Source organism: Ailuropoda melanoleuca, chromosome 3 (genome assembly GCF_002007445.2).
Source record: "Ailuropoda melanoleuca isolate Jingjing chromosome 3, ASM200744v2, whole genome shotgun sequence".
In the NCBI taxonomy this organism is placed as follows: Eukaryota; Metazoa; Chordata; class Mammalia; order Carnivora; family Ursidae; genus Ailuropoda; species Ailuropoda melanoleuca.
The window spans coordinates 147,316,649-147,344,270 of NC_048220.1; the positions used below are offsets into that span (position 1 = coordinate 147,316,649).

Consider the following 27,622-nt stretch of genomic DNA (forward strand, 5'->3'; position numbering starts at 1 on the left):
CCCTCGCGCGCGCCGCCGCCCCGCGCTGCTCAAGCTCGCGTCCCTGCCGCCCTCGTGCCACGCGCCGCCGCACGCTCTGGAGCAGGAGGAGACGCCGCTGTGACGGCCTGGCCCCGGGGTCGGTGCTGCCCTCGCGCAGCCGGCCGGACTCGCTGGTTTAGGATCCGTCGCAGGGGACGGAGTGTGCCCCGATGCCTGACCCCTGGAATTCCTTGGAGCCCCTGCGGACAGGCCCCTGCGGGCTCGGAAGTGGACCGTGGCAGAGCCTCTTCCAGCTGCCGGGCCGTGGGTCCTTCCGGGCACGTGCCCAGGTTTGGAACCCGGCCGGTACTTGCACTGTCACCCCGACTTCGTGTCCCCAGAAGTGGGCTCTGTGTTCGAGTTCTCGCCACGCATGTCCGCTCTCTCATCCTCACTGCCAGGGATGCCAGCCCATGGTCCCAGGCCCAGGCAAGGCTCTCACCCCCAGGAGGCAGGAGCGCTGATTCCAGGAGCAATGTGTAGGCCGAGGGGCTGGCCCCGTGTGATGTCTTAACGGACACTTACCTGTCACCCTAGGGACTGTAGGTACAATTGCAGAAACATCTGTTTGTTTATCCTTTTTGTGTTGTGACTTGCAGAGCCTAGCACTGGTCTGGCTCTGGCCCAGGTGTCAATGTGGCAGCCTCTGGGTTCCAGGTGTCCCCCACCCCAAAACACCTGGTCTCTGGCCTTCGCTGTCCCACCTGACACTGGGAGATGGCCCAGGCTCAGAGGTTGCACTGGCCATCTGGGCAGGTCTACACGGCTCCAACTGAGTAGAGTGGGCCTTCACTTGACAAGCAGGTTAAGGGGGCCAGGGCGGGGTGGGGGGAGCTGCTGTTTCACGGAGAGCCAAGGGACTTGGAGCAGGGCTCAGACCTCACAGGACCTCTGGGCCTGCCCTGAGAATGTAGCACAGAACCCTCCTCACCCCCTCCAGGGTCTCAGGAACATGGCCTTGGACAGAGCTGCACCTTTTGCCCCCCATCCTCTGGAGGGAGACCACTGTCTGGCTGTCCTGGGCGGTGAGGAGGCTGCCACAGTGATCCAGGGAAGAGGCCCTCATCTGCCCTGGCCTGTTCCTCAGACAGGGTTTTCTGTGGGAAAGAGGAAGGAAAGATCAGAGGGACGTGGGCCTTAGGACGGGCACTCCTAGAAGCTTTTCTGAAGGGGCCCAGCTCAGCTCTGCTCAGGAAAGGAAACTGTACTGGGCTGTGACCGAGTTCCGATGGTGCAACTTCTCACAGCCATCACTGGCAAGGCCTGATAGCACTTCGCAGTGTTTTAATAGTGCACGTTGAGCCCCTGGTGGGAAGAGTCTGTGCAATCTGCTGTTCACACCTTTGCTGTTGAGAAAAACAAGGAATAGTCACTGTGATATCTGCTCAGCTCTTGACCCATAGCAGCAGACCTGCCCATTACCGAAATCACACGTACAGGGGTGGTGTTTGGTTTGCGGTAGTTGTTCCCCACGCCATGCAACCATTTTGACCAACTCTGTGAGCACAGAATCCAGCCATTATCTGTGCAACAAAACCTGCCGGTTAGCGAGCCCAACAGAGGCTCCCAGGCCAGCCTGGCTGCTGAGCTGCAGCAAGCGCATGTCCAGGAGGGCCCGCGCCCTGCCCACTCCCTGCGGGGTTCGTCCGCATCAGGCTAGGCCCTGCCGCACTGGGCTCCCCAGGGCCCGCAGCCCAGCTGGTCCGGCATCTCCAGCTGCCTTAACAACTCACCTGGACCGCTGGACCCGGATCCGATTCCCAGCTGCGGAGCTAGAGGCTGAGTCGGGGAAAGCAGCTCAGGGGCACCTCCGTCAACCCCAGAAATAGCAAACTGGTGGGTGATGCCTCTGTTTGACAGATGTCTCATGGCTCAGTTCTTGGCTGGTGTTTTCTGTAGCGGACGAGCAGTTGGCGGAATGGCCCAGGGCCAAGTACAGCCCTAACGGAACTGAAGTTCCAGGTGGGAAAGCCCCCTGGCAGAATCCCACATTGCAGTGCTCGCGAGAGAACTCTGGTGTTTCCTCTGCGGACAGTCTTATACACCCTAGCGCTGTGGATACATTTCATAAATGAGAATCCTAGCTCTTGTCATTGCAAAACAGAATGTAAACAAAGTCTTATGAATGTATTTCCTTAGGAAAACTGTTGTAAAATTTTTTATTATAAAAGAATCCCTATTTATTTAACGCTGAATTTTGGCCTACTTTATGGTAGACTGTAAAGAACACAAATGTAGGAGTTGCTGTTTCTCACTTCTGTATTTTCTTGAAAATAATTTTGTTACAGTGCTTACATACTGTGTACCAGTGATCTTCTGTTGTGAAAGGAGATTTAAAGCATTTCATTGAGACTCGGAATGTGTGTTGTTAGGAGTGGTGAAAATTGTGTTATGTTAATTCTGTGAATGTAATCTTAAGTCAAATTTTGTGTAACCCTGATCACAGAACAACGTGCCTTACAGTGCTCCCTGGATGTGCTGGGCAGGGGCTCCATCACAGACCCTGTCACGCCTGCATGATCAAGTCTATTAAAAATGTTTTGAGGCACTTTGGGTGGAAAATTTGTAAGTGAGAAATCGTATTGAGGAGAATTTAAGGGGCAGTTTGCTGCAGGCAGACATTGCTCTGGCACTAAATTAGCATCAGTGCATGCACACACGTGTGTGCATGCATGTGTCAGAGGCAGCCCCTTCTGGCTGGTGCAAGGAGGTCGTTGGGACGTGACCGCGGGCACACCCGAGCCCTGAGACCTGGTTCTTCCCAGGCATAGACAGGTGGGCACCATCACCCGCTCACATACTCAGACTCATCACTGCACACAGGGGCAGACGCCCAGAAAGGGCAGATCAGCACCCACCCAGCCTCCAGTGGAAGGAGGAAGCACCTGAGACACCAGGGGGTGGGCCCAGGGCTGCAAAGAGGTGGTCGGGGACAGCAGGGTCCAGAGCCTGAGTGGGCGAGGATGGTCTCTGAAGGCCAAGATGAGGCTGATGGGGGAGGTAGAAAGGCACCTGCCCCTTCAACGTCCAGGTGAATCTCACCCCCCAGGGTGGATCCTGCCCCCTCTTGTGTCACAGACACATCTTTGTTTTTAGAAAGAGAGGGCACAAGCATGTGGGGGGGGCAGAGGGAGAGAGAGAATTCTAAGCAGACTCCCTGCTGAGCGCAGAGCCAGGACTTAACCCCAGGACCCTGAGATCATGACCTGAGCTGAAATCAAGAGTCCTATGCTCAACGGACAGGGCCACGCAGGCGCCCCACAGACACATCTTTTAGTAGCTACAATATTTGAGGCTCACTATAAAAAGAAAATGTACATCAATGCCGTCTACAGATACTTTTTATAAGAGAAGTCTAACCAGCAAATTTACAGCCATTTCAAAGTTGATGGAGTGTGGGTTCTAGGACCGCCATAAGTACCACAGACAGGTTGGTTTAAAACAACAGATTTCTGGCCAAGTAATCCACGTGTGGGCAGGGCCTCGCCCCTCTGATCCCATAGGAAGTCCTCCGGCCTCGTCAGTGTCTGGTGCTCCTGGGCTTGGAGGAGCATCCCCTGCACCCACCATGTCTGTCACGGCCCCACCTGCTCGCTCCCAGGCCAGCTGTCCAGGGAGCCCATCTATGGGCTTCTCCCCACCACGTTCCATGTCTCCTCCCAGGTGGCACTGGTGTCGTGGTGGCATCCCTAGCAGAGGTGTGCCACAGACAGGAGGGAGGGCGGAGCAGCCAGGAGCCCCCATGTGGCCCACCTTCCCTGGAAGACATCCTCTGGACACAAATTAGTGTCCATGCCTACTAGCTCCGTGGTTTGGGGTCACAGCAGTTTAGACTGTACATTGGCAGAGCGCCTACACCAGTTAAACAAATGTGGTCAGGAGCCCCTTTCCCACCAGGCTCTGGAAACTCTGACTAAAACTCGAGAGCAACTTCCTGCCTTGGAAGATGCTCTTTCCACTGAACGGCAAGTGTTCTCATGAAGAACCACCCCAGGACTGAGTAAGTCTGCAGTGGTCCAGCATGACCTGTTTCTGGTACGGGCTGCAGGCTGCCGGTCCTGTTAAACCCATCTTCCCCGATGGGCACTTGGCACCAAGTGGCCTGGAGACGACCCTCCCCTGGGTGTCACTGACCCACCAGGACGTGGTCCTCTGCTGTGCCCCCACCCCCACCACATTCTGGCCAATGTGCTGCCTTCAAAATCACGTGTCCCTGTTATATGGAACATGCTGACATCTGGCACTCACATCGGGCAGCCAGTGCTTCGGCCGCCGTTACTGCAGGCATCCCCGAAGCAAGTGTGACCAATGGCCAAGGGCACCGGGGCGACCATCACATAATCAGAGCAAGAACCGCCGAGGACAACGTGCGCCACTTGGGTCTTTTGTCACTATTTGAATATTCACCTTGGATATTTGTTCTTGAAGTAATGTGGAGTGAAAATTGTCCCAGTCACGGGAAAAATAAATGTGCTTTTATGATTATAAGGGACAACACTCAATCTCATTAGTTCAAAAAACATTTGGCAATTACTCCATGCTAGACATTAAAACACATCATACTTAATACGTATATGAAAAGACAGGACTTTAGCTCCCTATTTATAGAGAAGTTATCCCTCTTCCAAGCCAGGAACATTCCCTAAGAACTGCATCTAGTTTTTTGTCACTTAATTCCATTTAGGTTTTGATTCTTTGAAGAAAAAGTCCTTTGCAAGAATTGTTTACACGGCTGGATGTGGCCAGAGAGGAAACAAAGCCTCATCAGACTTGAGCTCAGGTGATCAGAGCAGCCCACGCTGCACTCACTCAGGGCCCGCAGTGGAGAGGAGCACAGGGCACACCCACCACGGAGGCCAGTGGCACAGTGGGGAAGGGGCCGCACCTCCCCTCTCCCACCTGAACCAGCCAGTCCCCGGGGTTCCCTGACAGGGACAGGGGAACAGGGCCGCTCTCCATTCCTCATTTTAGCTGGCACTGCACGGTGAACCAGAGCACAGGAGCATGAGAACTCCCTCACTACTGCACCGTGGGGAAGGGTCAGGACCCACACCCAGCCCCCCATTTATGCAGGTGCAGCCTCGGAGTTAATTTACTACGAGATCCAGGACTCGTGCAACACGAGGCCCCCACGAAGCAGCTGCTACACGAGAGGGGTCTAAGGGATCCCATGTCTGGAATAAGCAGATCCTGAAAAGTGCACCAGATAAATGTTCGCGTTCGCCTTCGAATTTGCTTTGTCAGACCTGACGTGCATGACATTGCACGACATCCCTCATCCGCCAGATCTGCTCCCGGGGGAGGGTGTGGAGTGGCACGCCAGAGGAACACCTGCCTGGCCTCAGTGGGGTTGCGGGGAGGATGTTAAAGAGCCTGTGGCACAAGTCAAGGGGCACGCAGCACAAGGGGTCGATGCAGAGCTGCAGGACCCAGGCCCCCACTCCAGGCTGAGGCGCATCTCCGGGTTACACATCGGATGACCTGAGAGCAGCCTCCAGGCACTGGACGCACACTACATCATCCCTAGTAAGAAACCCTTCAATCCGGGAAGTCTGCATTTCCTTGCAGGAGGTTAGACTCTTTATTGAGCAGCAGAGTTTTGGAAGTGTTTACGCTGTGCAGAAACGAGGGCAGGCCCAGGGATTAAGGGGGACGGGCACACGAGGCCCTTCACGCCAGAGCCTGCCTCATAAAGGACATCACAAACGAGGAGAAAGCCGGAAGGACCACGGCTGCAGAGTGCTTGCTCTTCGAGAAGCCGTGAGCGTGGCCCCGGGAGAGGCAGGCACGCGGTCCTGGGCGTCTCGTGTTACTCCGGCTGCCACGTATTTCCAAGGCCGGGTGCTGAGCACAGCCTCGCAACGAGACTGGGGCCCGGCAGGTTACTTGAGCAGCTTTGCCACGTTCAGACTGGGAACCACGATCTCCTTGAAGATGGGCACATAGTTGGGGTTTGCCTGCGTTGGGCCCTGCTCCAGCGTCTCGATGATGGTCTGCTTCATGTCCCGGCTGGTATCCCCTCGCATGGCCAGGAGGGCGCCAATGTGCTCATCCCTGCAGGTGGCAGGGAACACCGGGGAGTGTCATGCCTGACTCAGACCGCCTCCCCCCCCCCCCAGTGCTCCCCTGGCCTGGCTCGGCCAACACGGAGGCCCCAGAGCAGGGTCAACAGCTGTACATGAGAGGCGCATCCCCCTTGTCATGACAGGAGAGAAAACCGAGTTCTCCACTCACCGTGGCCTTTTCTTCAACCTACAATCACAAAGTTTTTTAAACTCTGCTCTCCTAAATCTTTAACAGACTGCCTAACTAGAGTGAGAGGACCCTGGAGAGACCAGGACCACCAGTTCCTCCTGCTTCAAGCAAACCCACAACGTTGGCAAAAAGAGAAGACGCTGGCTGACGCAGGATGGTGGCGGGGGTGGGGGGTGCCTCGGTCGCGTGTGACAGGTACATGTGCTCCCTTCTCTGAATCCATGAGCACAAGATGAGCTTCCCGAAACCACTCTGCTCTGCCACCTCCCCCCCCCGCCCAAGGCACAGAGCATGGTGACACCCCACCCGCACTCAGGCCACCTGCTCCCCACCTGTGTTCTGACACCTGGAGATGCGTGAACCAAGGCTGGGGTCCCATGGGCCCCAGGTCCAACAGCAGGGCTAGGGGACACAGAGGGACGTGGGTGCGTCCGTTACTGTTCTCTGCAGCCCACTCTGCTCCTGGCTATCATCCACACAGCCCGTCTTCCCAGGAGCCAAGACCCCCAACAGTGCACACGCCCCATGGTCAGGCTCCACCCCGTCAGTGACCCTAGGAACAAGCTTACTCCTCTGTTCCATGATTTCCAGCTGAAACAGAGGGCACGTGGCCCTTACCTGATGTCTGGGTATTTGCTGACCAGAGTGGAGACTTCCAGGTAGAGCAGGGATGGGTCAGTCAGCTTAATAACTTCGGCAATGGCCACAATGGTGTCGCAGTGCCCGTCCGCATCCTCGCCGAACCCCTGGAAGACAGTGTGCATGCAGCTGCCAAGCCCTGCGAGGGGACACCCACAGTGGAGCTGTCCTGTGCACCCTCAGCAGGGACGCTGTGGGCAGGGGGTGGGCAGCCCACAGGGGCGAGACCAATCTGGCTAGTGCCACACCCACGGGGCTAGGAGTAATGCCCGGAAGCTACCTCCAGCCACAAAGTCCAACAAACGTTCCTGTGCACACAAGGAGGACCGATTGGTCACTTGGTCCTTGATAGGACTGGCCGTGATCAGCTGGCCTAAACAGCGCTGGGGGGGGAAACAGAGCCAAGGCGGCACTCACGGAGGCCAGCTTCCGGAACAGGAGACGGAGCTGCGCGGCCTCCCGGACCATCCTCTCTGCGCCCTCCTTGCGCTCCTCTGCACTGCGGAAGGAGATGCGCTTCTGCATGACGGCCCGCAGGTACTCCAGCACCACTCGCCGCTGAGCCTCTGCGGTCATCCTCTGCCGGCAAACACAGGGTCAGCAAGGCAGGCCAGAGGCTCCCGCTGAGACGCCCAGCCCTGCTCCCGCTGTGGCAGCCCCCTGCTGAGACCCTCCAGGCTCCCCACTGAAGTCCCCCCCCCCCCCCCCCCCCCCCCCCCCCGCCACACCCNCACCTGCTGAGACCCAGGCTGGCCAGGCAGCTGTGCACAGCACACACCCTCCCACCTGTCAACAGATGGCAGAAACTGAAGGAGCACATATGCGGGTTCACAACAGTATCCACGAAGTTTCTTTCAAGTAAGTGCTGAAAGGAAACTCGTACCCAATCGCATCAGATGAACCCTCCAGACAAGCCCCCACAGGGAGGGCTGCACCCAAGCATGGGCTCCTCAGGCACCAACTACTGAATCAACATGCCAAATGTTTAAAGAAATTAACACTGGAACCAAAAACTGTGCAAGCAACAGACTAGACAGCAGCACACGGACTTCCGACCAGCCAGAGGCTTCCGGACAGGACAGGTGAGGGGACCAGTCAGTTGGGGTTCCAATCACCGGGTCTCCCTATAAATATCAGCCTTATTGGCAGAGCGACAAGAATTTCCTTTAAAATGAGGACTTAGACAAGGGTTACACTGGGTCCCAGTCACCACAGCAGGACAAGAAGATATGAAAGGTGTGAGGACCAGAAATGAAAACGGTGTCACTGTTCACACGACAAAACCGTCTACACAGAGATCTGAAAGGGTCCTGAGACAAATCCCAGAAACAATCAGAAAGTTTTACAAAATGTCTGGACATGAGGTCAGTATATTAAAACCACTGCCTATAAGCCAGGAAAAAAACATTTGGAAAGCCTGACTTTGTAAAAGGATCGCTTGTTACAGCAACAACAGCCAACACTGCCTAGGGCCCTGCGAATCCATGAGGAGGCGCCCAGGCCCTGCAGGAGGAAACAGGCTACTTCAGGGAAGCCCCAGAGGACGTGCATGCGGCTGAGGCACACAGGTGCTCCACGCGTCTGTGGCAGGGCTCCTGGGTCCTCCAGGGCCCGGCTACACAGAGAAGAGCCCTGGGACCTCTGCTGTAGTGGGGAAAGGCCAGCAGCCTGCCTGTGCCCTGGACAGGGATCCTGGAGCGGGAACTGCCGCTTATCCCTGGTCCACAGCCGCTGCCCCCACCCTCCCTTCTAGGGGTTTCCGGGGCCACTGAGGAGGTCCCTATCATGAGCGTGGCCTGTGTCTGTGGCCGTGTGTGAAAGAGGGTTTGGTGGGGTGTCATGAGACACCCCCACCAAAGGTTAAATGAACAGAAGCACCATCGCCTCCACCTGGCTTCTCTCTAGACACGATGCCTCCTGCCTGCCTTGGGTTAATAAAACCACCTGTGAACGTCCACTCACAGAAGAACCAATTGGACACTGAGCTCCACAAAAGATGCCAGGCGGGCTCCAGCTTGCAGGTGAGCTCCCACCATGTCACTGTGTCTACACTCTTACCTTTTTATACGGCTTTTTAATCTTGGCAAAATCATTGAAATAATCCTCCACGGTAACACAAATAATGTCCACAGCATTGGATCCTAACAGCCACTTCCTTGTCATCAGCTCACTGAGATGTTGCTGAAAAGAACACAGAAAACATCACCTGGACACTGTCCCCGAGTCACGTGTATCAGGAGGAAGGTGCTGCAGAGCTTCGGTGACGTTCTGTGACAGCAATACACACGGAAAGACTCCCCTGGCACGGATCCACAAACACGTATGGTAACTACGTGAGACATTCATTACACACGACTTCGGTGATGAGCTGGCGTTCACTGTGGAGATCTGTCCGTTCACACATGCCGTTGTTGTTGAGGTATATTACATGGATATTCTGCATTCAGCCAATCCTGATGGACATTTAAAACTGTTCACATTTCGCAATTAAAAAGAACAGCGTAATGAGCCTGTGCGTTTCTGCAGGTGAAATCCCAAAAGAACAACTGCTCGGCCAACAAGCGTGCAAATTAAAACCCCGGAAACTTTCCACACTGTCCTCCAAAAACTACAGCTCCGGTTCTACAGAGAACACACGAGAGCATCCCCCTCCCGTGCCTCCAACACCACTTGCCAAACTGAGAAGCAACAGAGAATACTCGGTTTGAGTGTGCTTATCTCTGAACATCAAGAAGACAGGGTACTTTGTTTTCATTTAGGACATCTGTGATCCCTTTTCTGTGAAAGGGCTTACTCGTGTCCTTTATCTACTTCTCTATTATAGTTCTTTAATTTTGAAATAATTTCAAATGCATCCATTTCATCTGTTTTCTAAAGCATTTTCGAGAAAGTTACAGACATCACAAAATGATCCCACCAATCTCCCCAGAAGCTCCTCTCCAGCTACTTCCTTCCCAGCAGGACCCAAGATGATCTGGTTTTATTTTTTAAATATATTCTGGTTTCTGCCCATACAGCTATATAATGCTAAACCATCTTTGTATTTTTGAAATAAACCCTACTTGTTCTTGGTGTATTGTGCCTTTGATATGATGCTAAATGCATTTTGTTAATGACTTTGTTCTGTATTTTTATTCAAAGCTGAGACCGGTCCCCATGATACGTGTGCACACGTGCATGAGTTCTCAATTTGGTTCTGGTATCAAGAATTTGCTAATGAACAGTCCGTCTTCCTTCTACATACTTGTTTCCATTTTGTAATCCACCGAGCAGATCAGTTTCCTTAATGTTTCATGCGAGTCTGTTCAACTGTACATCAGAAGGACCTCCAGTCTGGGCCTGTGTCACACAACGCATACATCACAGAAAAGCAAAGGCCCTTTCACAGTAAGAGAAGTGAACTGGAGCGTCAGCCCCACTCGGGCATACGGTCACAGGGTGTACGTTCCCGACGCACAACGGGTGGAGACACTATTCTCAGCCCAGAAATAAAGCAGTAAAGCACCGGCCCCCACCTCCAGGTCCAGGAAGACCTCCTCCAGCAGGCTGCTGCAGCCCTCCCTCGCAATGGCGTCCAGAACCCCGTCCATGGCCGGCTGGCTCCGGGACACGCCTTCTTCAACGTCAGGTTTCAGATACTTCCTTTGTAAACTGACTATGGACTCCCTGCAAGGAAACAGTTAAGGCTCGATGAAGCGGCTGGGCGCCCTCCCCTTCTGCTCGTCTGTTCCCGGTCACCCTGTGCGCCGCGGTCACCTACTTAAAGGTCTGGCAGTTGTTGACGACGGCAATCATGTACTGGACATAGCAGTGCGGGCGCTGCCGGTCCCTCAGGTGCTCTTCCTTGTACGACTGAGCTTCCTCCTTGTATCTGAGAACACACAGCCCTCAGCAAACTATCAGGAAGGGGGAGCCCGGGGGTGTGCCAAACACCGCGGCGAAATCACACCCGATAAACAGACTCGGCATCGTTAACATCTGACCAGGTAAGTCTTTACAAACAAAATAAATTTCTGGATAATCCATACTAATGAAAAATCAGGGAAGCTAATCGTTCTAAATGGATTATTGAAAATAAATTTTGTATCAGGCTTTGAAACGTGATTCAGTATTCTGAGTATACAGATATTTTGAAATATTTGTGAGTGGAAAATTATTATTTTATCTGACATATAATCTGCCTAGAAAGTCATACAATAGTGTTGGAAACGTTATCAAATATTAGATAAAATGTCACTTTCTGAAACTCTCCCTGAAGAAATCAAATTAAGAAATTACTCAAAAATAAATAACTTATTCATCTGAGGTCAAACAAACAAGTAACTGAGATCACTACATATTTTACTTTTGAATTCATTACAGAGACTCACGCACAATAGCAGAAATCAACACACTGTACATACGTTTAAAAGACCTTAAGAAAGGAGCAAAGTTGGCAATTAAAGGGAAATAACTGTGCATTTACCCCCCTTTCTGTCCAACGTGTGGTTCAGGTAATCAATATGCTGAGGCTGACGAGGAAAATTCCCTTTCTGCTAACAAAATGACTAAGGCCACGACCCCCAGGTGCATGTCTGACAGGATGCTCGGCTGCCAGGGCGGAACAGAGGGACACGCATCTCGTGATGTGCGGCAGTGAGGAACACACACACACACACACACACACACACGGCCTGCGCAGGTTCTTGCAGAACAGTCAGACGATGAAGAGGAATCTCACAAGCCTTTAGAGCCAACATGTGGCTCACGGGGAGGGCAGCCAGTCAGGGCCAGACAAGAAGGTGCCAGGCACTATGACAAATCTGCACGTGTCCACAGGCCAGTGGCTCAAGTTTTTTTTACACCACTCTTTCTGCTTCTCTACAGGTTTGCAAATCTTCACCAACAAGTCAAAGGGAGGGAGGAGTCCTGGAGACACATTCCCCAGCCCCATTGGAGGGCTGACTCCCAGGGATGGGAACGGGGAGCTGCCACCTGATGGACTCCCTCCCAGGCCCTGGGCAGTGGGGACAAGAGAAAGGAAGTGTCTGGAAGAGAATCTAACTCCGGCCCAGCAGGCCCATCTGGGCTCTCAGGAAAACAGTGTAATCCATTCCAAGGGCTTGTTTCAAAGTAACGAAGGTCACGACAGCAAATCCAGACTTACGGTATTTTTTACTATCAGGCATATTAGGATCAAAATCTTGCTTTTAAGTTTTAAAAACATACATTTTCTAAATGAGCACACTGGCAAAAATACATACCTACTCAGGAAAGAGTTCATTTGCTGAAGACACAAAACGAGTACCTTTGTTTTCAAATCTTCACTTATCTGAGCAGCAACCTGAAGATTCTGTTCGAACATCTAAAAATTGGAGAATTTATGAATTCTACTATAAACTTACAGGGTGCAAGTTTCCCATATGTAAAACCCCTACCTGCCAACTGACAGTTACAGTCCGAATTCAGAAAGAAGGAAGGAAACCACTCACAAAATAACAAGTGAGTTAAATGAACGACCTTCTCACCAGATGAAAAAAACACACAAGGGAATCTCCTCCAAATTACCTGCAACAAGCTGGTCTCCACAGAGAGGGAAACGTGTATTGTCGCTGAGCTGACAGGGAGACGGGGGCTCGGGGAGGTAGGTGCGGCTGGGGTCGCATGGGTGCCAGGGGCTGGGCTGTGGTCTGTGATGTGGATTCCTTACAAAGGACTGGGAGCTGAGGGAAGCTACACGTGGAGAGGCGGAGAAGGGCCCGAAGGCCAAGCTCACCCCAGGCACGTGGCACATGCAGTCTGTCATGACACCGGTTTCCAAAATAAAGGGGAGGGTGAGGACCCCTCTGCTACTCACGGTGTCACCCAGAGACAAATGCCCACGGCGCTCACTTGCACCTGGCTGGCATCCAAGCACAGGCCAGTGACATGGTTCCACACAAGAATGAGACATGACTCAGCCCTCCTCCTGCCAGAAACCTTCCTCCAAGAAGAAAAGCCAATGGACCAGAAGAAAAGGACAGTAAGGAAACCAGAGAACACCACCAGGTGCCGGGCATCAAAAAGTAAAGGAACCACAAAAAGGCACAATTATGGTTAAAATAGAAAGGACTCTTCCCCGAATCCATCAGGTTATACTCAATCAGGTGGTATTTTAGAAGACAAATCTCAGCCATTTCCAACATCAGAAAACATCAAAAAAGCAAACTCAAACCTGAGCATCACATGCAAATAACATGTGATTAGGTTCTAGTTCAAATTCAAACACTTTAGGAAAACCAGAGTAACTCTGGGCAAGACTGCTTGGACAGGCGACCCTCTGTGTCTTCTGCTCCAGACAGAGAGGGGCTGAGGCACCAGGAAGGGCTCCTTCTGTCTTTACAAAGGGAGGCACTCTACGTTCATTTGTATAACCCTCAAACCCGAGCAGCGACCCGGCAATGAGCCTCAGAAGCACACGATGGTACCTGGAAAACAATGGCAGGGAGTGTCGTCTGGTAGTACCCATCCTGGTCGGCTTCAGGCTCTGTCTCTTTTATCCAGTCTTTCTTGTCGGTCTCTAGTGCTTTCCGCAGCCAGGCAATGATGTTTGACTAAAGAAGTTTGGCATTACAGAGAAAGGAAGAACAGAACAGGCCACGCTGAGCAGTGCACATGGTGTCTCCTCAGCAGTGCAGCAGAAGAAACCAAACTCAGGGCCCTGGGAGCTGCTATTCCCAAACAAGGGGTTGCCGGAGAAGCCATCCCACGAGCCACCTCCATGGCAGGTGCTGCCTCCGCCAACCAACTTTCAGACGAGCACTGCACTACAGGAGGGGCCGGGCCGGTCAGCCATACACGGAAGCACGGGGCAGACGTGCTCCCAGCAGGCTTGTCCACGGAAGACCAGACAGCAGCACCATCACCTCGGGAACACAGACCCCTCCCTGCTTCCCACTGTGGGGCTCAGCATCTCAGGCAGAATGCTGTCTGCTACTCGGGCTCCCCTTGTCCAAGGAAGCAGACCCTGACCTCCTCCTGTTACTCGCAGACCACCTGGGGGTTACGGGAGGGAGGAGTGTGGGCACTTGGTTCCCAACTGCCACCCTCCCACTCCTGGGCTCAGCTCTAGGAGGCTGGCAGGCACCACTGCCCATCAGGCTACTGGGGGCTGGACAGGCTCACTACTCCAGCCAGAAGAGGTTTCTATACCTGCAGGACACACGCTTCAGTCTCCAGATCCAGGCAGAGAATGAGCCGCCCTCATCTAACTGGCCAACACACATTTCAAGATCCAATTTCCCAGAAACAGAGACCACACATCCTTAGGAAGTGAACATCAAAACAGGTTTCTCCCCCATCTTCTTTTGCCCACTGGCCTCGGTTACGGCATGACTTAAGAGAGCCAACACAGCCTGGTTCGGGACCATGCAGTGCTCTACTCACAGTGAGAGTTGACATGTATGTGTCAAGCAGCTCAGAGACCACGTCTGGAGAAAGCAAAGGCTCCAGGATGCTGACATCCACTTCTGGGGCCAGTTCCATGTTCCCCATCATCTCTGCACTATGACAAAACCAGGTATGAGAAAGAATAATTACCAGGGAGACAGAAAGCGCTCAGCTAAGTGTTGCTATTTCTTCTGACATACAAATGTCCAACCAGATGTGTCGGTCTATCCTCAGCACCTCCCCCTGGGGAAGGCCAGGGCCTGGCAAACCAGAGGTGCTGAGCAGACCAGTCCTATCAAGCAAGGGAATGACGAACAAGGACAGTAATTCAGAAACATAAGTGCTGAAGTTTAACGCTGCTGATCCCTGCACTTCATAGCAAAACATGAGCCAGCAAAGTATCAATGCATTCAGACAACTGTGCTTAAGAGGGCAGGGATATTGACAGAATTTCAGAAGAAGTTTCCATAAAAAACAGTTAATATCTTTGTGTGGCTAGGTCCTTAAAAGTCCAAGATTCAGCAATGTTCAGCAAAATCACACGCCTATTGCCGTATTTCCTAAATACATATTTATGAAGAAAACAATGAGTACTAACGGCTAGTCTACTATCTGTAAGAAATACCAAGGTCTTCCTAAGTGAAAAGGCACTTCATAAAATTCTGCAAGTATTAAAAGACTATTCACTCAACCTAATTTTCACCCAAGAACCTTTACTCAGTGTGAAATGTTTCCTGTATGAAAGCCGCTCAATTTTTACCACGAGAAGGTCCAAATGCTAGAACGTGATGGCCAGGGGCACCTGGGTGGCACAGCGGTTAAGCGTCTGCCTTCGGCTCAGGGAGTGATCCTGGCGTTCTGGGATCGAGCCCCACATCAGGCTCCTCCGCTATGAGCCTGCTTCTTCCTCTCCCACTCCCCCTGCTTGTGTTCCCTCTCTCGCTGGCTGTCTCTATCTCTGTCGAATAAATAAATAAAATCTTAAAAAAAAAAAAAAAAAAGGTGATGGCCAGTATGCAGGTGTCCACACACAGAAAAACACACACAACCAAGACACGAAACTGTGCACATCAACAAATGCACACCCAGTTTGGTGGCTGGAGCAGGGACGAGGGCCCAGGGTCCAGATTCTACTCCTGCTCCCCACTTGCTGGCCAAGTAAATGCTGGAAACATGACTCTCTGTGCCTCAGTTTCCTCACGCACAAAATGAAGATGACCCTAACAGTGCTCTCCTCATGGGGCAACGTGACATCGAGGCCTGTGCAGAGGGCCACAGGATGGGGAACGGTGATCACTCCGAACTTGTGCGCTGGGCGAGGGCAATGCCCGGGAGGCAGTACCCAGGCCTGGCACAGTGAAGCTGCAGAAAGCCAGACAGAGTGACCATCATCATCGCGGGTGAGAAACAGTTTCTCCTATTTTTTTATGTTAAGATGTACATATTCTCTACTATAACCAGTTATTAAAATACAAACAAAACATCCAAAACCTGATTGCTAAAGCAAGAGGTTTAACAAATTTCCACACATGAGCAGCAAAAGAGGCTAAAAATAATTCCAGAACAGTAGTTTATACTGTTCTCTGTTCACGAAACCCTGCAAAATCAAAATGCACCTTCTCCTCAGCTAGCTATTCTTAAAGAATGTCAGAGTAACCCACCATTGCCTCACTTTTCAAACCCTATGTCAAACGCATACAAGCACAAAATGGCTCACATCCCTTTTGTGAAGTGACAAAACCTCAAAGCGGAAATGTAAAAAGAACAGATTTTTCCAGGATACTGGTGAGTAGAAACCAAGCTGGGGGGCACTGGAAGCCAGGAGCAGTGTGTCCGTGTGTCCTCCCCCGTCCACCGGGGTGAAACCACACCCTCAGAGAGCCGCCGCAAGGAGGAAGCGGGGTGCACGGCGGGCACTCAGTACCACGGAAGAGCCCAATGCTGAACTGCTCAACAGGGACTGGAAGTCAGGGGCGGAAACACCACCCAAACACAAGAGCATTCACACAGCCAGAGGCTGGGCCCTGAGCTCAAGGTTAAGCCCCCAGATGGACCAGAGGGGAGACTTTCACCAGCAGGAAAACAAAGTCTGAGGGTGCTGAGCACATGCTGGAGCAAAACAACTCAACTCCATGTGAAAGAAAATACAAGAGTGGCTTGGGAGTTACCTCGTGTAGGTGTTTAAGACCCATGTCAACAGGCTCACGATCTCATTGGCTTCCAGGTCTTCGGACGCAAGCTCCTGCATCCGCGTGCTCAGGGCCTGGTGGTACATGTTCAGAAGGTTTCTGAAGATCTCATAATGGGGAGGGAAACACTGAACCATCAGGTTTTTGGCAACGATGAGGTCATCTAGGACGTACTTCCTTATGATTTCCAGGTGGCGGACGAGCCACATCTTGTCGGACTCCCTGGTGTCTGCCTGTGTGCCCTCAATTCTAGTAGTCACGGTTCTGTCCAAGATGGTGAACATTTTCTCCTTCCAATTCTTGGGCCTCCCAGGAGGAACAAAACTAGTTTGTTTTTTTCGGTCAAGGATGCGCCTATCGATTTTTTCTTCCCTTTCGATAATTCTAACAACTGAGACCAGCAAGGTGGGGTCACGGCGAACAGTGACCAGTGACCTCTGCAGCACCATCCACAGCTGCTTGGCCAGCTCGTCCGAGAGCCCCTGCGTGCTTCCAAAGTAGCTGTGGATGAGGGTCATGTCGCGAGTGTTTCCACTGTCCATGCGGTACTGCTCATACATCAGCCCATCCCGGGAGCACTCCAGGTCCATCAGCTTCCGGTGAGCCTGAAGGAGCGCCCCTTGTTCTATGAGGTCCTGGGTCTCCCTCACAATTTCGGGCACTAGGAAAAAGGCACAAGATGGCACAGTGAAAAATCACACAAAAGGCTGTGTAGGACCCTGGGAAGATGGCCAAGGAGGGAGCACCAGGAACCTGTCTCCGCACCCAGACAACAACTGCACTGGCAGAATCGTCTGAGTGACTATTTTGGAACTGTGGCGTCTGCAGAAGGCTGGCAACTTCCAGGAGATGGCTTGGCCGTAAACTGTGGTTAACTTTGGTCAATTTCAGCTCTTAGCCCAGGAGCACCTTCCCAGCACCAGCCCCAGCCCAGCCTGCCACGCATTCCCAAAGCAGCTTACACATAGCTTGAGGGAACCAGGGTGAGCAAAAAGGACCACGTCCTCCAAAAACTGGGGATCTGTGCTCCAACTGCTGGTTGCTGTCTCTAATCAGGGAGCTCCAGACACAGTGGTGGAACCCGCTGTTACTGCACTCAGGCCACCATTGTTGCAAACCCCTCGCCCTAGAGCCAGGTGACTTCTGGGCGATTTAAAGAACCAGTACCTCTATTCCCCTCCATTTTTATTCCCTTCCCCCTCCAGGCATTAAAGACTAGGATATTCAAAAGCAACCTCATACACGGGGGAATTAAAAAGCGCCTGCACATGCCTAGGGAAAGGTCCAGCTCAGAAAAGACCTGAGAAGATAGATCTTCAGTTTACATCTCAGTCTGATCCTCAGCTCAGAGACAGCCTACAATAACCAAAACACAAACAATAAACAAAAATCAGCATACCCTGGGGAAGAGGAGAGCTGATTTTTAGAGTTACAATGTCAGTAGATCCAAATGTCTGACATTCAACAACAACAAAAATAAATCACAAGACATAAAGACACAGGAAAGTATGGAGATTCAAGGGGAAAGATAACCCAACAGAAACCATCCCTGAGAAACACTAGGTGGTCGATCTACTGGATAAAGACTTTATTTTTTTTTAAAGATTTTATTTACTTATTTGTCAGAGACAGCGAGTGAGAGTGGGTGGGCACAAGCAGGGGGAGCGGCAGAGGGAAAAGCAGGCTCCTCGCTGAGCAGGGAGCCTGACGCAGGGCCACATCCCAGGATCCCGAGATCAGGACTTGAACCCCTCTATTGGATGAAGACTTTAAAACAAGTCTACATGTGCTCCAGGGACTAAAGGAAAACGTGGGGAAAGTTCAGAAAACAATACAGGAACAAAATGCAAACATCAATGAAGAGACATGAAACCTAAGAAGAAACCAAAAAGAATTCTGGAGGTAAAAACTACAATAACTGCAACAAAAAAACCTACTTCAGGGATTCAAAGGCAGATGTGACAAAAAGAAGAATGAATCAGCAAAGATGGGACAATGAAAATTACCAAGTATGAGGGACAGAAGAGGAGTGGACACAGCCTAAGGGACCCATGGGGCACCATCCAGTGGACCAACATGCACACTGTGGACATCCCAGAACATCCCAGAAGAGGAAAAGAGAGCAAAGGAGACAGAGAAATTATCTGAATGATCAAACTTGCTTAACTTGGTGAAAGACAGGAATATAAACATTTAAAGCTGAATAAACTCCAAGTAGGAAAAACTCAGAGACCCAGAACAAGACACATTACAAACAAACTGCTGAAAATCAAAGACAGAGAGAAACTGGAAAGCAGTGAGGGGGAAGCACCAGGTCACCTACAAGGGAGCCTCAGTAAACCCACAAGCTGACTTTTCATCAGAAACTTTGGAGGCTGAAGGGCAGTGGGCTGGGACTGTCGAAGTCTAAAAGAAAACAACTGTCACCCCAGAGTCCTACATCTGGCAAAACTGTCCTTCAAAAGTGAAGGAGACAAAAAGACACTCCCAAACAAGCACAAGCTGAGTGCTCCCAACGCTGGAGAGCTGCCCCAGCGAGTCCTGTGGGTGAGATGAAAGGGTGCTGGATGGTAAGATCACAATAAAGGTAGACACACCGGCAGCTGTAAAAGCTAGCGTGATGGTAACTTCGGTTTGTAACTTTACTTTCTGTTCTACATAACGTAAAAGACTAATACATTTAGGGGAAAAAATTATTTGTCCAAAGCTAGTATTACTGTAGCTGGTCTGTAACTCCACATTGTGCTTTCCACAAAATCTGAGAGGCTAATGCATAAAAAGCAATTAGTCTATGTTTTTGGACAATGTATAAAGATGTAATTTTGTGACATCACTTACTGAAAGGAGATGAGACAGCACTGTGTCAGACAGAGTTTTTGTCTGTTACTGAAGTTAAGCTGGTATAAATTCAGAGTATTTTAACTTCAGATGTTAACTATAACCCCCACAGTAACCACAAACAAAACAGCTTTTGAATACATAAAAAAGGAAATGAGAAAGGAATTAAAACATTTCACCACAAAAAAATCAACTAAACACAAAAGATGACAGGAATACAGGAAATGAGGAACAAAAAGGCTGTAAGGCACATAGAAATCAAATAGCAAAACGACAGAAGCAAGCCACCCATTTTCAGTTCACCCATTGTTTTAAATGTAAATGGATTAAACTCTCCAATTAAAAAACAGAGACTGGCAGAACAGATAACACAAGATCCAGCCACATGCTATCTGTAAGAGACTCACTTGTGATCCAAAGACACAAACAGGCTGAAATGAAAGGGTGGGAGAAGACATTCCATGCAAAAGGTGACCAAAATAGAGCAGGTGGCCCCACTAATGCCAGACAAAATAGACTTGAAATCAACAAGTTTACAAGAGACAAAGAAGGCATCATATGTTAATAAAAGGCTCTTTACGGCGAGAAGACACAATTATACACGATTACACACCTAATGAGAGACCATCAAAATATACAAAGCAGAAATTCACCAAACTGGAAAATAGTTCTCTAAAAGTTGGGAGACTTCAGTGTCACTCGCGGTAGTGGACAGGACAACCAGTCAGGAGATAAGGACACAGAGGACAACTACATCTAACAGACAGACACAGAACACTCCACCCACAGCCGCACACATGTTCTTCCCAAGAGCACATTTTCCAGGATAGACCTTATGTTAGATCACAGATTAAATCTCAATAGATTTTAAAAGGTAGATAGTATATAAAATATCTTTTCCAGGGGCGCCTGGGTGGCTCAGTCGTTAAGCATCTGCCTTCGGCTCAGGGTGTGATCCCAGCGTTATGGGATCGAGCCCCACATCAGGCTCCTCTGCTGGGAGCCTGCTTCTTCCTCTCCCACTACTCCCCCTGCTTGTGTTCCCTCTCTCTCTGGCTGTCTCTGTCAAATAAATAAATAAAATCTTTAAAAAAAAAAAAATCTTTTCCAACCAGGATGGGATGAAGTTAGAAATCTGTAACAGATGAGAAATTCACATATTAGTGGAAATTAAACAACACACTCCATCACTCAGTCAAAGAAGAAATCACAAGAGAAATTAGAAAATACTTAGACAAACAAAAATAAGAACCCAACACACCAGAACTTAACGGCATCAAGGAGAGTAATGTTTAAGGACAAGTGTATAGCTATCAATGCTTATATTAAAGAAAAAGAAAAATACCAAATCAACAACCTAACTTTATAATTTAGGGAATCAGAAAAAGAAGAACAAGCTAACCCCAAAGCTACCAGCAGGAAGGAAATCATGAGAAGAGCAAAAAGAAACAAAATAGAGAATAGGAAAACAACAGAGAAAATTGACAAAACCTAAAGGTGGTTCTTTGAAAAGATCAATGACTGACAAATCTTTAGCTAAATGAACTTTAAAAAAAAGAGAGAGAGAGAGAGAGAGAGAGAGAGAGAGAGAGAGAAGACTCAAATACTAAAATCAGAAATGGAAGTAGGGACATTACTGCTGATTCTACAGAAACAGGACCACGAGAGCAGTATGAACAACTGTACGCCAATCAAGTGATGACCTAGACGCAGCGGCAAAGACCTACGAGACTAAGTCATGAAGAAACAGAATATCTCAACAGGCCCACAACCAGTAAGGGGAGGGGAATAGGGGAGCTATCATTTAATGGGTGCAAAGTTTGGTCTTTTTGTTTTAGTTTTACTAGCATGTCATTGACACACACCACCGTACGGTTTCAGTTTTACAAGATAGGAAGAGTTCTGGGGTAGATGGTGGTGACAGCTGCACAACGTGAAAGTAAAGTAACACCAAAAACTGCACACTCAAAAACAATCACGATGGTAAATTTTATATTAAGTGTATCTCATGTTAAAACAAAGTAGGGGGAAAAAGGTGGTGTGCACAGTACTACCAAATTATAGGCAATGAATCTTCCCAATGAAATCTACTCCTAACAAATATACATATATAACATGGCCTCATTCATTCCTCAAGGGAAGAAAATTATTTTCAACTCCTGTGGATGAACTTCTTCCAGTAAAGTAACTTTTTGGTCATTTGGCATGAGCTTTAGAAAACTGGAAGGAAATGTTACTAGTCAACAGGAAATCGTAAGGAGGGAAATTAACTAGCAAGATGCTGGCTCAGTGTCACGAAGGGCATTTGGGCTTGGGGACTACTGTGTTCCAATTCCAGGCAGTTAACAGTCACCAAGACGAGATGCTTCCTTAGCACCCACTGTGGAGTCGGCAATGCTGCGCCATTCGTGGGAGGAACGTGAGAAGCAACTTGGAATGTGGCCCTAACCATCAGACCCCAGGAAGATGAGCAAGGGGGCCAGGTACTCAACAACCTGCATTCAGACGCAAGCGTGAGAGGAGTCCGAGGAGCAGAAGCTGGATAGGACAAAAATTACCAAGGTACAATGCAGCTGGAGCAGGGCCACCATGATGTGGCTTTATAGTGGCATGAAGAACCGTGGCACATTATGCTCATGGGTTGAGCAGAGTTTAGAGAAGAACAGAAAGAATTCATTGAAACCAGACCCAGGAGAAAGGAAGGGAAGGGGTCAGACCACCCCAAGGCCTCTTGCTGGGATGCTGGTGACTCTGACAGAGGGGAGGGGATGAGGGCTGAGACGGGCCCTAGACTGTGCTGAGCAGACACGGAGCCCCACCCACATGACAACTGACACTGTTCCAGGATAGGCTGCAGAGCGTCTCACTGGTGAGGTACTGGGACATGGCTCTGAAAGGGCCACCCCACACTTCCTGTTCCCACACCACCCCAACCAGCCCCAAGGCCTCTACCAGATCCCGCTCATTGCTGACCAAGGCTGCAGTGTGTGTCCCTTCTCTGCCCTCCCGCCCCCCCGGGCTGTGCACACTCTTCTCTACCCGGGAACTGTCACTCGCCTGCATTACCTCTCCAGCTGGGAACTGGCCCCTCTCTGTCCTGTTCACCGGGACACTTCTCTCTTTTTCATCTGTCAGAGTCCCATCTGGTCTACTGATTTGACAGCCACACTGCAGCCCAGGGAATGAAGCTCACAAGCGCTTCTTCTCTTAACTCATTTCTGTGCCTCTATCCAAACAGAACTACAAGCATCCTACTTGTTCAACTGGTCCCTTCCACCCTCAGGGCAAACAAGAAGTTAACTATACAGGTGGGAATCAAACCCACTGTCCACACTGAGGGAGGTCTACAAGACACACCACACAAAACCTGGATCCACCTCTACATTACCCGCACAGCAAAGAAAAATGAGTCACGGGGAAGAGAACAGACAGCACTTTGCCTCTGACCCCCAAGGCACCCCCACCCCCAGCTGTCTCCACTGGCCACCTGAGAAGATGTTCTTGAGGTTTTCCACAGCTGCGGCAAGCTGGCTGTGCCGCACGACAGCGTCCTTCACATCCTTGAGGCTCTCAATGGTGTTGATGCTCTGCCTCCAGTCTTTGCTGACGTCGGCCAGGGACCGCTGGATGTCTTTGACATCATTCAGTGCATTGTGCAGCTGGCTCAGGCCTGTGCGCACACCGTCCAACTGGGACTGGATCGCAGCCTAGGGGAGACACCCAGGGACGAGGGGATGGTGAGCAGAACTGGGACAGCCACAAACACGTCTTCCTCAGGTGGTTCAAGTTCACAGGAGACAAATTTCAGTAGCTGCAAACAGTTAATACTCAGAGAAAAGAGAATACAATTCAACAAGGACTTAACTGATTCACAAAATAGCTTTTCCTATTTTTCACTGAAGCTGTAGAACAGAACAATGCCTTTTAAATTTTGTTGAGAAAATCTCCGAAACTACTCATCCAGGCCCTCAGCCTGAAGATGCTGGATACCACGATGGGCATGCCTCAGGTCCCGTGGCTGCCCCAGGACTCCACACGTGGTCTCCCCAGGCATCCCTCAGTTCCCTCAGGCCTCATCTGAGGCTGTCAGGACTCACTCATCAGCTTTGAGGTAGAGAGCCTCCTGCTGCTCAGCCAGGACCAGACGTGGCTCAAGGATGGCTGGCCCTACTGCAGAGAACTGGTGCATCTGGGATTCAGACTCACTCGGCGGCATGCTGAAATGCCATCAGCAAGTGGTACAGCCAAAAGGGAAGGGGACATGAAGGAGGGGCGGGGCGGGGCGGGGCGGGGCGGGCNAACTTACACACGGAAATTATTAATGATGATGGTAACAGACCACACAAGTTTTCTAGGCCACTAGTGATGATCACCAGTTAATCCCACAAATTTCTGGATCAGATTAAAATGCTGACTAAAAATGTAGCAGGTCCAGGGGCGCCTGGGTGGCACAGCGGTTAAGCGTCTGCCTTCAGCTCAGGGCGTGATCCCGGCGTTATGGGATCGAGCCCCANGGATCGAGCCCCATGTCAGGCTCCTCTGCTGTGAGCCTGCTTCTTCCTCTCCCACTCCCCCTGCTTGTGTTCCCTCTCTCGCTGGCTGTCTCTATCTCTGTCAAATAAATAAAACAAAATCTTTAAAAAAAAAAATGTAGCAGGTCCAAGCTCTTTTTTAAATTAAAGTAAAACTACTGTTTTAAATACATCTAACCAGTAATTGGATACTTCGTTTTGGTACAAATGAATGATCAAGTCTGCCATTATCCAGATGCTAATAGTGTTTTCAAGTGCCATATGAATGTGAAAATGAACTTTCCTCAAAGGCATTCTCTTCAACCCGGAAGTCTGCTCTACTGCCTGTCAGTCACAGCACACCACGGTCTTAACATTTTTATAACTACACTGAATGTATGTGTTTTAACAAAACCTCGCCTCTTCATACAAATTAAGTTGAAAGCCAAACCAATTATAAAATACCTTGAAAAAGAGTAATTTTCTTTCTTGCCCCACTCTCACATTCTTCATAAATGTGCCTCACTCTCCTTCCTCCCCAGGGCCAGCAGAGTGCCAGGGACATAGCCAGTCAGCTACAGTGTGTGCTGGAAAGTTCTAAACAAAATGCTCTCTGTGGCACTCTATAGACCAGCTAACAAGTAAGAATAGCTGCTATTCTTCTAGGATTGTTTAAAATTTAAATGGACACTTCTGGATGCTAGAAAGGTTGTTCCTCAGTGTTTCCAATATACCCACAATCTTCTCTGTAAATCTGCTCGGTAATACAGTTTTGGAAGGAATGTGTTAAGTAAAGGTGATGGTCTGTTCTGCCTCTTTCTAGATCATCACAAAATCTAATTTAGCAAAACTACAATGATGATGTTATACAGGAACCCAGAACTCAAGACAAATGGATCTGTCCTGACTGGGAGTAAAGCGGATGGCTATGGCCTCTCTGGTCTCGTACCTTCAGTCTGGCTTCCACGGAGGCCTTTTTCCGGGCCTCTCTTCTTCGGTACTGCTCCACTTTGTCCAGCTGGTCCGGGCGCTGGAGCATTCCAGCAACCCTCTGGACAGCTGTTGCTACAGCCTCCCGGTCCGTCTCCTTCATGTTTAAAAAGCAGGTGGAATCTCAGCACCTGTCATACTAGAGGTATGCTGCGTGGACAAGGAGAGAGGGAGCAGGAGGGGAAGATGTATTAGGAAGGTAGAAAAGGTAGGTACAAAACTCATTCTCCCTGATAGTCTCAGCTGGTCACAATGGAGCTACAAGGAGAACATCTGAGATCATTAATCCAGTAAACCTGAAAGCTAAACCAGGATTGTGAACTCCTTAATAATAGATACAAGCTTTCAGAACTCAGGTACGAAGGCACTTTTACCTTTAAGTAAAGCAGACACATTTACAGCTATAAGCTAGGAACAACTGGAGGATGTCTCTATGTGGACTTCACACTCCTCATCCTATCAGATGTCAGTCTCCAAGGTACTTCTCTCCCCCAGACACAGCCAATTTCTAAAGCCTTCACAGCACCCTTTGGCCACACTGGTGGGGCAGGTGCGCCAGGAGGCTTCAGAGAGGACACAGAGGCATAGGGACAGTACATGCCTCAACATGCCTCACCCACCCCCAGCTCAAGTCCCAGCACATGCCCCTCAAAAGTCACTACTGAGGCGCCTGGGTGGCTCAGTCGGTTAAGTGCCCAACTCTTGATTTTGGCTCAGGTCATGGTCTCAGGGTCGTGAGATCGAGCCCCATGCTGCGACTATGCACTCAGTGTGGAGTCTGCTTGGGATTCTCTCTCTCCCTCCCCCCATCCCCTACCCCCACTTGCATGAGTGTTCACTAACTCACTCTCTCAAATAAATAAATAAATCTTAAAAAAATTTAAAAAAACATATTTAAAAAAATCACTACCGTCTGTAATATCTGAAATTCTACTTCGTACATTTAACAACCCTAATAAACAAAGATGAGAGGGCAAAAGGCACCTTTGCTCAGGCACGACCTGCAGAGCACAGATGCTCGCACGCCAGAGGAAACCTACCTTCCATCCCAGCTCCAAAGCCCTAGTCCTGGCGCCAAAAGGGGTATCCGGTGAGAGTCTGGCAAATGAGAGGATTTAATAAACTTGTGTTCCCCTGACTTCAGACATTACACTATTCCCAAGCATGTCTTCTATATACAACTTCTTAAAGAGATGAAAAAGATCTGTCCTCTCCCTGAATTCCTTATCCCCACCCCCACGTGCTTTCAGCAAAGCCCTAAACTCCACGGACGACGTCCACAGAGGGCTCTATATTAAATAACCACCGTCCGGTCTTTTCGCTCCTCTTTCCAACAGCACTGTGCCGCCAGCGGGGCCTCTCCGTCCATCCGACTGGTTACTACCCCAACGCACGAAGTCTCAGCGGGACAGCAAAACACGCACATGCCAAAGGCGACAGCCGTAAACCCCAGCACCGGGAGGCACGCGTTCCCGTGAAGCCGACATCCACTCGCACAGGTGACTCTGTACCTGCACGCTTCCGTTCCCGTTTGCTCGGACACCTTCCCGGCACTGCCACCGGCCTGACAAGCCGCGCATCCCCCCGGCCGGCCCCCGCAGCCCTCCAGCGAGCGGCGTTCTCGGAGTCCACGGTCACCTCCTCGAGCTGGGAGGCGGGGCGCCGGGAGGACGGAGCCCCCGGAGGACGGCGACGCCACCGCCTCCGCCTAGCCTTCCGGGCCGCGGAGCGCGGACGGGGTCTGGAGCGGCCGACTGAGCTGCCCACGTCCCGGGGCCGCGCGTGCCCGCCCCCCAGTCCCCCCACCTCGGCGACCACCGCCCCAGAGCCCGCCCTCCGCCACCGCCGCCGCCGTCACCCACTCACCTCCCGCGGCCGCCGCCCGGAGCCCAACCGGAAGTTTGCCTCCCGCAGGCACTTCCGCTTCCGGCCGCACGCCGGAAAGGCGGGGCCTGAGCTGTCGGACGGAGCGGGTGGTGACCTGTACAGGGATTCCTGCCGGGGGGGCTTGCGCATGGGGAGATGTGTGGCCGTGAGGATGGGGCCGCCCTGGGGGTGACCATCAGGACGGGGTCCCTGCCCCGAGGACTGCTTCCGTGGAGCGGAGCGATGCTGGGGTGGGGAGGGTCCCTTTCTCGCGCAGCCCCTCTTATGCCGGCCCTTCCTGCCCTCTCCCCTCGGTGTCCCCGTCTGGCCTCCGGGGCCCGATTCTCGGGACTCACCTCCACTATGGTGTCTTTCCTCGTGTGGCCTCCTGCCCTGCCTCTCCCTCACTCCACCTCCTTTGTGTGCTCCCCGCGGTTTCCTTTAGGGATGCTCTGCTCTTGTCAGCTCACACCTGTCTTTCCGCTACGGTGTGGCAGGGGCTTTGTCTCCTCCCCAGACCAGTGACCGGCATCGGGCAGAAGTTCAGTAAATTGACGAGCAAGGTGGATCACAGTTGGTCATCAGCCACATCTGAGTGCAAACCAACACCCCCGTGCTCCTGGGCGGCTTCATGGTGAGCGGTTGCTGTTACCCCCGGAATCAAACATGAACTCGGGCCCTCAGGACCAGCACATGTCACCGTCGGCGCTTCTGCTGAGTACGGACAGAACAGAAGCCCACGGGGGACAACCCACTGTTGACGCTGGGCACGTCTCAGGGACGAGGAGTGTGGTGGGGCGGAGCTGCAGGGAGCGGAGGGAGCCGGTCCCTGCGTTACAGCGTGGAGGAGAGGCCCACTGGTCAGAACTAACGCCCAGAGTGAGAGCGCAGTGCTAAGCCGCTCAG

At 51.1% G+C, this 27,622-nt stretch overlaps 1 protein-coding gene across 5 annotated transcripts; it reads right to left on the reverse strand.

Annotated features, from left to right (window-relative positions):
• Nucleotides 1-5,574: 5,574 nt before the first annotated feature.
• On the reverse strand, nucleotides 5,575-27,397 carry EXOC3 (exocyst complex component 3). 5 transcript variants are annotated; one of them, XM_034657120.1, is made up of 14 exons: nucleotides 27,073-27,397; nucleotides 25,891-25,948; nucleotides 24,810-25,000; nucleotides 22,837-23,056; nucleotides 16,491-17,172; nucleotides 14,320-14,437; nucleotides 13,362-13,487; nucleotides 12,159-12,259; nucleotides 10,676-10,786; nucleotides 10,431-10,581; nucleotides 8,974-9,096; nucleotides 7,333-7,494; nucleotides 6,895-7,022; nucleotides 5,575-6,075 (listed from the first exon to the last, which is right to left on the reverse strand). In XM_034657120.1, the coding sequence occupies exons 3-14, from the start codon at nucleotides 24,951-24,953 to the stop codon at nucleotides 5,904-5,906; spliced, it is 2,238 nt and encodes a 745-aa protein (XP_034513011.1). In that variant the 5' UTR covers nucleotides 24,954-25,000; nucleotides 25,891-25,948; nucleotides 27,073-27,397; the 3' UTR covers nucleotides 5,575-5,903. The 5 variants fall into 5 exon arrangements, with proteins under 5 accessions (XP_034513011.1, XP_002926683.1, XP_019662958.1 ...); XM_002926637.4 differs by lacking the exon at nucleotides 27,073-27,397 and adding an exon at nucleotides 26,717-26,807; XM_019807399.2 differs by lacking the exon at nucleotides 27,073-27,397 and adding an exon at nucleotides 26,362-26,688.
• Nucleotides 27,398-27,622: the final 225 nt, after the last annotated feature.

Bases quoted from the DNA above. Each gene is read 5' to 3' on its own strand.
- EXOC3 (XM_034657120.1), bottom strand. From the start codon at position 24,953: ATGAAGGAGACGGACCGGGAGGCTGTAGCAACAGCTGTCCAGAGGGTT. The intron at 10,787-12,158 runs GTATGTATTTTT...GTGTGTTCTCAG, and splicing joins ATGAACTCTTTCCTGAGTAG to ATACAAGGAGGAAGCTCAGT. The intron at 7,023-7,332 runs GTGAGTGCCGCC...ACTGTCTTCCAG, and splicing joins TGTTCCGGAAGCTGGCCTCC to GGGTTCGGCGAGGATGCGGA.